Genomic DNA, 11,188 nt, shown 5'->3' with positions numbered 1-11,188 from the left:
GGATACAGATGAAATGCAATCGGCAGAAGAAAAAAAAATATGTTGGAAGAAGAGGCTAGGCAGAAAACCTATGCTCTGATACCATATAAGAAATTGAGAGAGATTGAGAGAGCAAATATTAGCTCTATGTTTTTGATGTATTCAGTTGTCTGTTATTGTATGTGTATTATTACAAGAGACTGGGCTCTCTCTCTTTATAGAGAAGAGAAGGCGACAGTGGAGCGTAATGCAAGACATTAAACAATATATAACTACTCCTAAAGCTGAAGGTGTGTGCTGGTGCTTCGTGGGTGTGTTTGGCCTTTACAGATTCTTTACATGGTGCTCGTGGGTGTGTTTGGCCTTTACAGAGCCTTTACATCCTTACAGCTATATTGTATATAAGTGTGATGCATATTGTATATTATATGATGTATATTGTATATTATATTGTATATTATATGTTAACAGGATTAAATTTTTTAAAAATTGAATTTTTTTATTTTTTATTTTTTTTTTGTTTTAGTGATTATTTTTAAAATTTTAAGTATTTTTGACTTTTTTAGATGTACTTTACTTAAATGTATCTAAAAAATAAAAAATTTGTGAAAAAATATTTTTAAAAATTAACAAATACATAAAAATACGAAAAACATACTAAATTTTCATTTTTTTTTGTATTTTTGATATTTATTGAATTTTTTTAAAAAAAAATCACAAAAATTAGACTTTTATGTGTATTTATGTTAAGTGTGTCTAAAAATTTTTAAAAAAAATTGCTTAAAATATTTTTAAAAATTCAATAAAAACAAAAAAATACGAAAAATAAAAAAGTGAAATTTTCTAAAAACCGTTTTCAGAAAAACGAAACCAAACAAGCTGCATAGGGCTTTTATTCTTTCATACAATTCCATGACATTGTGAGGGAAATATAAACCATCCCAAATCCCCAATTTTCACGCAACAACAATACCCTATATTCTGATCATCAAAGACACCCTTTTCTAAAAGACATCTATGGAAGATCAGTACTTATTAGGCTTCCTGGACCAATTGTTGCTAGTTTGTTAACAAGAGCCAGTGCATTACTAGTGATATAACTCATATTCAAAACCTTATTACACAATAACCTAACTTGTTTTTCCTTCTGACCATTGAAGCCACCCAAACAAGTATCTTCATCAGTCATTGCAGCGCTCAACCACGTAGTAATATCATCCATTTGCGTGACAAATGCTTTGCTATTGAGTTTTCTAATCACACCAAGTGACTTGTGAAGGTTGTCGAGGGTGTTCTGAAAGCAATCGATGCAGTCTAAGAGAGCAACTTGGTTTCTTCCCCTCATAGAGCCGTATCTCTTCAACTTTATCAAGTATTGAACAACAATTTTTGCTTCACCTACACTCACCGAAACCCCAGCACGTGCCCATGTAGTAGGGTTTCGTTTGGCTGTTTGTGAAAATGGTGCGAGTGAGTGAATGCAGACATCAGGGTAATGGGTGACACTACAAGCATCTCGAACATAACTGTTGCCATGCCCGGATGCAGATGTGCACAGAAGTGTCATCCATGCAGGGAGCAAGAGCATTAGAACAAGCTTACTAGCTCGTGCCATTTTCATGGATCAAAGAATAAAAAATAGTTTAAAATTTTGTATTCATTGACTCTTTTTATAAGTACTAGAACTAGAATATTAGGGGAGGAAAGGAAGAGAGTGAAGTCAAGTAATCAATACATGAAATGAAGAGCTTAACAGGGTGTGCTTTTAAAGGATGGGGTTTTAAATGAGTTGGCAAGGATTGAGAGCTTTATGTGTAGGAGTTTGTTAGGAACGCAAGAGGGCAGTGAATGCAATAAAAGAAAAGGAGATTGGTGAGCTCATGAATATAGGTTAGGACATTGACAAGATCATGTGAATGGGCAGGTGAGTTTCTCATGAGTACTTTAGGAGAAGAGATCTATTTGGGATTTTATTTTTCTTTCATATTGATGGAAACTTGGAATTAATACTTGGTGCCTTGCAATGTTTTAAAAATCACACGAATGTGCGAACCGGAAAAGAGATAGGGTGGACGGATTACCGGTTCAACCGCGGGGTTAAACCGGAATTGAACGGTGACGTAATAAATATATTAGAATTATATTTAAATAAAAATTAAAGTAATAAAATTATAAATTAAAAATATTAAATTATCTTAAATATTTCTCCTAATTTTTTTTTACTGAAAAATATAATAATATATTTTAAAATATTATTAATTTTAATTTTGGAAGAGGAAATCAAATATTCAATATTCCTTCCATATGATTTTAATTCAAATAATTTGATTAAAAGAAGAGGAAAAATTTTAATTTTGGAGAGAGATCAAAATTTTAATATTCCCTCCAATATATTTGATTGAATGCCACATGGATTTATTGAGTTTTTTTGGAAGAATTTTTTTTCTTATAAATAGGTAGAGACTTTCACAATAATTTCAAACTCTTAATAGGATTCCTTACAGGAGGAAACCCTTGAAAGAGAGTTTCTAATTAAAATTTTCTTATATATAACATAAGAAAGAAAGAAAGAATAAAAGAAACAGAAATTAAAAAAAAAAAACAAAAACAAAATTTTCAATTTCACCAACTCGGCGAACCGGCTCCGGGTCGACTGGTTGGCCAGCTCAACCGCCAATTTTGTAAATAGGCCAGTTTTTAGCTTCAAATGGTTTAGTGGGTATATTCGGATCGGAACTCCGACCGATCGACGGTTCAACCGGTCGAGCCGACCTGTCCAGTTTGGTTTTCAAAACCATGTTGCCTTGTACAAGCACATAAAATAGGTTGAATATTCTTGAGTAGATCACATAATTTGCCGATACTGACTTAATCTAGTTTTGTTCTTCTATTTCATCACTTATGATCATGAGACAGAGCGATAGTCACATTTTTGGGAACCAAGAAATGGATCCCACTAGTAAAATTTTCTGCTATGTTATTGATTAAGAACACCACATAGACAATTGTACATGATACTCTAGGACTGTTAGCCACTAATATAGAGCATTAGATCATATTCTGAAGTCTCATTTCCCCACTTAATTGGGACACAAGACTTGGTTTAGTTTAGTTTAAATTTGTACACATTTCCCATGATCTATTTAGATTTTTTTTTCAAAATTAAATAAATTCATAACCCAATTAGGCAACTCTACCACCGCTTGTTGCTTACCATATATTTTCTTCTTGACTATCTTTCCATTTTTTTTGATGGTCAAAAATCTTTCCTTGAACTTTTTATTTTTATTTTTTATTTTTTATGTTTTTTACGTGGGGATGTTGAGAAACTCTCCTTTGATACAACCTATGATTCACTTCAACTCCCTTTGGATGTTAAATTATGCATAGCATTAGCATGCCATTATTTGTCCTAGTTGAGGTGTTGGAAATGTTATCCCTATTATGAATGTCACAAGCATACATCTTTGACGATTAAAAATGCACTTTTGGTCGCTAAAAGTATAAGTTTTGGCGACTAAAAAAGTATTAGTAGCTAAAAATGAGAATTTTTGGCGACTAAAAAAAATTAGTAGCCAAAAGTATAGATTTTGGCGATTAAAAATCTATTTGGTCGCCGATTAAAAATTTTAGTAGCCAAAAGTAAGGCTTTTTGGCGACTTAAAAAAATTTAGTAACCAAAAGTGAGGCATTGGGCGACTAAAAAAATGTTTGGTCGCCAAAAGTGAGGCTTTTACCGACTAAAAAAATTTAGTCGCCAAAAGTGGTAATTTTAGGGCGGGAATTAAATTTTTTAATGATTAAAGAATAATTAGTAGCCAAAAGTATAGAATTGACGACTAAAATTATGTTTAGTCGCCAAAAGTAGTCTCTCTTTTTTTTTCCTAGTAAATAATTTATTTTTTCATAAATTATGTTGAATAAAAAATAATTATCTTTATATATATATATATATACATTTATATTAATACGAGTCTATATACTATATAAATAATATATGTTACATTTATAATCATGTTGTGTTATGGCGGCGTTGTGGAAAGAGTGCCTTGTATAAGGCTTATAGTGTGGGAGGTTGATGGTTTGAATTTCCACAAGAGCAAATGAGAAGCTAGTGAGTGTTATTTTTCTTTTTCACGAATGAGCTTTTGGGGACTAAAAGGTTTGGTCGCCGATTTCTTGAGTATTGGCGACTAAAACATTGGTCGGTAAATATATAATTTTAAAAAAATATAATTTTTAGTCGCCAAATGTATAATTTAAAAAATATAATTGACTATTGGCGACCAAAGTTTTGGTCGCTAAAGACTTGCTTTTTGGCGACTAAAAGTTTTTTAGTCACCAATACATTTCCCGATCGTTTTCCAGCGATCAAACCGGCAACTAAAAAATTTAGTCGGGGAAACTTAAAAATCGACTTTTGACGGCTAAAAATTGACTTTTGACGACTAAAAATTTAGTCGCCAAATGTGTTTTTTCTTGTAGTGACATGAAGCTCTTGTCACAACTGGATTAGTACTTTTAAGCCATGTTTGATTCATAAGACTAATAGTGAGGTATTAATAATTTTATCAAATTAATATGGCATTTACTATCCAATTGGATTCACAGGATAAATTATCCATTGGATTAATCATCCCACCCCTACCCCATTATTAATAATCCTACAAATTTGTTGGATTAATTATCCGTTGGATTAATTATTCTAAACCAAAATGTTAAAACAAACATAAGATAATTAGGTCTACGGATTAATAAACTAAATCTCATGTTCTAATCTATCCAATCAAACATGCCCTTAGGGTCAGTTCGATTGAGGGATAAGGAGAGGAATATTTACTGTATAGATTGTAATCTGGAAGAAGCATCTAATCCAGCATTTGTTTTTTTTTTGGTCCGCCAGACATGGAGTCCGGCCGGACTCCTTATCCCCCGTATACTATCCTTGGGGGGAGGGGGGGGACAATTTTGGAGAGACTATTTACTGTTAGGATTAGGTGATAAAATGACCATGTTGACCTTCTACTATTTAATTATGTATTATATTTAGTAAAATTCAATAAAATTTAAATTTCTCAATTTGAGAATAAAACAATTTTATTTAACTTTTTATTGATGTCTTATTTATTTATTTTTAAATAATTTTTTATAGATATTTTATTGATGTTTTATTTTAAAATTTTGTTTATATTTTATTTAATTTCATTATTTAAATTTTAATTGATGTTTTATTTAATTTTATTGTTTAATTATTATTATTATTATTTTTAAAAACAAATTTATTTAAAATTTTAATTAATATTTTATTTATTTAATTTTTTAAAAATAATTTTATTTAATTGTGTAAAAAATAAAATAAGATAAATTTTTATTTAATCTAGCTAAAAATAATTAAAATATTAAAGATATGTTTAATATTGCTATTACTTAGTAAACAATTGAAAAATGATAAAATAATTTTTTGCTCATTTATCATATCCAGTCTGCCCAATCAAACATTGAATTCACTAAAAATAATCATTTCCAGACAATTAATCTCATGAGAAAACAAACACAGGATACATATCCAATCAAACCAAATAATCCGAGGAATTCACAGTCTCAAAATTCAAGTCTAATAGATTCTAATTCCCCTTATCCAATCCGTCCAATCAAACACACCCTAAAAGTTATCTATTTAAGCTTCCACTTTTTGGCCTTTACAACCCCTTATTCATATATTTCTCTGTCCTTTTCAGGAAATAGTAGTGAGAAGAAAAGGCAGGAAGCGAAGGAAGACGACAGAAACCAGAAAAATGTGGAAGATCTGGGGAAAGATTAGCTCCCAGCAACTTCGATGATTATCAAAGCGACTATAGGTGGCCCAATTTTTTTATTTTTTTATTATTATTATTTTTTTGGTGCTCTTTCTTGTCTTTTGGACAATCCCACCGGTCTTAAGAAAATGAGATATGTAATAATTTCTTTTTTTGTTTTTGTTATGTTTTAAGAAAATGAGATATAGATTGTATTAAAATTGGTTTAGGAATATCTACTATTTTATTTTTTGATTGGATTAGCCACAACTTAGAAGTATATGTTAAAATTTCAGATGAGCTTCAAGGCAAAAATCTTTTTTCTTGATAGAAGGGCAAATTCACTTAAAGCAAAATCCAGATAGCAGTAGAACAAAATGTTGACAACAATAGCTTAGTACAGTTGAAGTCTTTCAAAATTTTCAACAGAGCAAAGGAGAAATTGTTAATTGAATGAACTACAAATGATAGATTTCATAATTTTTTTTGACAGAGCACTACCAAAAATAAATTACCGTCATTAGATAGGAGACCCAAATGATTGAGCATGTGTTGCAGCGATGCTTATACTCCCTCTACTTATGCAGACTTGTTAAGAATCTCTTCTGAAGGAATCTCGAGTGTCGCTCCTGCATGCTCTTTACCTGGCTTCACCACTGCACACATGTTGAGCCGAAACAGTAAGTACCAACACCAATAGAAATATACTGACCAGAGGACCACAAACAGTGCACTGAAGCAACCAAGTCAGCAATAAAAAATTGGGAGATAATGAATGGGGGGAAATGAAATGCACTGAAATCATTCAATAAGTTCCTCTAGTAGAAAGTGGGCAATCAGATTGTGCAACCAAAAGTTACATGACACCGACGCTGCCAAGTCCCACACATCTAGGTGATGAATGCAAATTGGGTTCACTACATGAGGCTGTTGGTGGATGAGATTAGAGAAAGAAGTAATACAAAATTGGAGATTTAGAGAGAAACACTTGAATCTAAAGTATTTCAGATAAGCAGAATTAAGACATAATACATAGAGTATAAATTTAGGAACAGTAACAATGAAAGCATAGGAGAAGTGAAGATTAAGAACCAAGAACTACCTAAAAGTGAATATTTTCGTTATTTAGAGTTGATTATCACAACGGCGGGGGAGATTGATGTGGATGTAGTCCATAGAATTAAGACGGGGTGATTTAAGTGGAGAAGTGCATCTAGGGTACTGTGTAATAAACGAGTACCCACTAGACTAAAAGGAAAATTCTATAGAACAGCTATTAGATCATCGATATTGTATGGGACGGAGTGTTGGGCAACCAAGAAACAACATGTAGATAAGATGAGTGTTGATGAGATGAGGATGCTAAGGTAGATGTGTGGTAAGACTAGAAAAAACAGAATTAAGAATTAGTATATTTGGGAATGAGTAGAAGTAGTACCGATAGAAGATAAGTTGAGAGAGAATAGATTGAGATAATTTGGTCATATTCAACGAAGACTAACAGAGGCAGTAGCGAAGAGATGCGATGCAGTGACGGTAGATGAAAATGTTAGGGGACAAGGGAGACCTAAATTAACATTGGTTAACGTAGTAAATAAAGATATGAATCTAATTAATTTAACTACTGAAATGGCCTTTATAGAGCCGCGTGGAAAAGAAAAATTCATGTAACCGACTCCATTTAATAAGACTTTAGACTTTGTTTGATTTACATGAGACTATTGGCCTCGTATAATAGTGCAAGATGCAGTTGTTCAAATATGTAGCTCAGCAAAACCGAGAACCAGTCACGAGCTCAAGGTTAGAGATTTTAAAGTATTTAAAATTCCTTAACTGCAGGGCACAGTTTTTGCAATCGCGAGCGGATCCTCTAGAGTAACTCTCTAGAGTGATCTCCTAAAGTGGATGATCGGACGGCTGTGGTTAAGCCTCACCAAAACGACGTCGTTTTGGTGAAGGCTTTCAAAAAAAAAAAAAAAAAAAAAAAGAAAAGAAAAACCAGATTCGGGGAGAGAAACTATCAGAGCCATTGAATACTTGAAAGCAGTTCTGTAGTTGTAGGGGGAGGAGGATGGTTTGGTGACTGGGGGGGTCGTTTGGTTGGTAGAGATGAAGATGCAAGAGAGGAGAGGAAAGTTGCAGAAGAGTGAGAAGAGAGAGGGACAGAGGTGAGAGGGAAGGAGAGAGAAAGAGACTTGTTGACAAGTGTTCTGGACAGTTTTGGGTTTGAGGTTTCTTGGGTTGAGAAAGAGACAGAGCTAGAGAATAAGAAAAGAAGGACTAAGATGGAGTTGCAGAGAACCAGAGCCATGGCAGAGAGAAAGATTACTAGAGAGAGAGCGATTTGAATCCCCGAATCTGGTTTTTCTCTTCTTTTTTTTTTTTTTTTTTTTTTTGAAAGTCTTCACCAAAACGACGTCGTTTTGGTGAGGCTTAACCACAGCCGTCCGATCATCCACTTTAGGAGATCACTCTAGAGAGTAACTCTAGAGGATCCGCTCGCTTTGCAATCCCCCTCCCCTCCACCAAACCTCTCTTCTCTCTCCCTCCAAACACGTATGTATGCATGTATGGGTTGAAAGTTAAAAAAGGATAAGGCCTTAAGAGACATTCACACTTATTTTCCCAAATGTCACCCAAAATATTCAAACTTCTCACAATAACTCCAATAGTGCACCGCTAAAATGGCTAGCTAAAGTTAAATTTTGACAATGAACAGTGTTAATAGTACAAATGTTATTTCTTCACAACATGTCCTGAAAAGACAAGCCTCGCTTAAATTTAGCCTAGGCTTTTAGCTAACAAATAGACCACAGAATGCACCTATAATCTGCAATTTCCCCATTGCATCTGTACCCCTTTTTCCTTCCCTCTTAATTTTTATTTTTTTATTTTTTTATTTTTTTTGTGGTAAATCTCCATAGTCAACTTCCAAGTCATCTAACATTTTTAATTTATTGTTTGCATTCAAGTGTAGGTAGGAAACAAGAAGGGATGCAAGAAACTAAAAAACACAAACAATTAAACAAACACATGGTGTGCACAACTAATGCTGAAAAAAGAAGAGGACTACGAGGAGGGATTACAGTAACTGCCGTGGGGGTTGAGTCTGGCCTGGACGATCATGGTGGAGATGAAATCAGAGGCCTGGCTTGCCTCGTCAAGGAGTCTATTGATGTCGGTTTCGGAGGTGACATGGCGGTTTTCATCGAATTTCTTCCTCACCTCCGCCGCAGACTGCCTCAGCATCAGAGTGTCCCCTGCGAATGTCTTCCTTGTCGCCTTCAGCAGCGCTCTGTACGCTCTCACTGCCTCTCCCGCTCCCCTTCTCCCCATCTCTCTCTCTCTCTCTCTCTCTCTCTCTCTGTGGAAAAAGTCTGATCACAGCTTCCAAACTACCACGCCTATCTCCTCCCCCCCCTGAAACGACAGCGCATGGGTTTTTTGAGGCATCAAAGCTGGACAGTTCTGCAACGACGTCGTTTTGTTTCCGCAATTTTACCAAGCAAAATAATTCACAAGCATATCTTTAACAATAAAGTTAATATATCAATCAATGATCAATATAATGGGTATAATTTATAATTTTAAAATAATAATATTATAATATATATTAGTATATTAATTAAAAACATTAATAGGTAAGACAAAGGAAATTATATTTCAGCATTATCTGGCATTTTTTATGTGCATGATAAATTGCTTTAGGGCCTTCAAATTAATCAATGGACCAAATTATGAGATTTACCATTTTTATTTGATAATTTTAAAAGACCGTATATATCAACCAATAAATGAGATAGAATATTATTACAAAAGTATTGAATAACTTCCTAAATCTTACTTTTTTTTCACATTAATATTGAAAAGCTCATTAGATGATATAATTAGGGCGGTAAATGAACATAATCATTTATAAATAGGCTTAAGTTCTGCTCGGTAAGAGCTTATTCAAATTCGATTCGTTAATTTTTTTTTTACATTTGAGTTTAAGCTCATTAAATTTTTAATAAATAAGTCTAAATATATTACAATTTGACTCGTTAGTTGGTTTGTTTAACATTTATTATTTATATATTAAATAATATAAAAAATACATATATAAAATAAGATAAAACATGTTATTTATGTATTTAAAAAATGTAAATATAAATAATAGCTAACTATATATAGTACATTTATATAATAGTAGTGGTAGCTATTATTATTTTGGTAAAATAATGATTTTTTTAACCCAACTTCCCACAGTATGTTTATATATTGTATATATAATTGTATAATTAAAATTTTAATTATAATTTTAGTGTCATATGTAAATATGAATTTATAAATTTTTTGATTCGTTAAGGTTTGTGAACAAGTTCGAAATTGGTTCGTTAATTTTTTATTGAGCTCGAGCTCAATCTCGTTAAAATCTTAATAAATAAATCGAAATATACTAAAGTTTGACTCGACTCGTTTGTAACCCTAGATGTAGATAACATTACTTTTTTAAAATTATGAGTCATAATAATAAATATTTTAGAGAAAATTAGTCCATATTGGGATCTTCAAAAAATTACTACATATGCATAGAAAATTTTATAATTTTAATTATTAATATTAATAAAATTCATCATTAATTTGTAATTATTTTTGAAGATATAGACTGATGTGAAAATTTTTCAATATTTTAAACTTTGAAATTTATGTGTAGGTTCTTGAGAGGGAGATTAATGATATGAAATTGGGCCGGACAGATTTGGGCCAAACAAGTGTTGGGCCAAGTTGTGTGGCCCGGCCTTGAAGGAAGCTGCTCGGTTAAGGCAGCGCGCGGATTGACCGAGCTGCAAGGATCCGTGGTTACGAAGCTGGTCAGGTGAAAAGTCCAGCGCCAGGAAAGACAAGGTTGGACCGAGGTACCTGTTTGCTCGGCAGTTAGGTCGACCGCAGACAAGCGTGAGTTGTCCCGAGCTCGGCTTTGCAGAGATGCCGCCGAGTCTGGTCCTCATCTGGGCTTAGCTGCTGGAGTACTTGGGCATGAAGCGCAGCATGGCGGACGATGGTCGAGATGGTACTGCCCGGCTGCCGAGCTTCCAGGAGAATGGGCAAGCAGTTGGGTTAGGTGGTGCTCAGCAAGATTTATGCTGACAGATGGGATAGCAGTGCCACGTGTTGAGAGGTCACTGAGAGTAGATTTGGGGCGCAGAAGGTATATAAGCACGTCTGCGCCCCCCATACGAAGACAGATGAACATTTGGTGAGACATATACTAAACACTCAACTCAGTCCTCTCTCTCTCTCTCTATCCCTGTGTGTGTGTCTAACTTGATTGTCGGAGGGGTTTTCCGGCCACACACCGCCGGGTAGCTCACCGCCGTTGTGCTCGCAGGTCGATTGGACAGACAGGAGCTTGGAAGAAAGGAGTACGGACT

General features: G+C 33.7%; 1 protein-coding gene across 1 annotated transcript; it reads right to left on the bottom strand.

Annotated features, from left to right (window-relative positions):
- Positions 1-796: 796 nt before the first annotated feature.
- On the bottom strand, positions 797-1,725 carry LOC114283526 (pectinesterase inhibitor 6). The gene has a single exon (XM_028226382.2). It carries the CDS (start codon positions 1,598-1,600, stop codon positions 995-997), a length of 606 nt encoding a protein of 201 aa, XP_028082183.1. The 5' UTR covers positions 1,601-1,725; the 3' UTR covers positions 797-994.
- Between the last annotated feature and the right edge of the window lie 9,463 nt (positions 1,726-11,188).

Source organism: Camellia sinensis, chromosome 14 (genome assembly GCF_055761805.1).
Source record: "Camellia sinensis isolate YWXY chromosome 14, ASM5576180v1, whole genome shotgun sequence".
NCBI lineage: Eukaryota > Viridiplantae > Streptophyta > Magnoliopsida > Ericales > Theaceae > Camellia > Camellia sinensis.
Note: the sequence above shows the minus strand (reverse complement) of the source record. Positions and strands in the feature narration are given on the sequence as shown.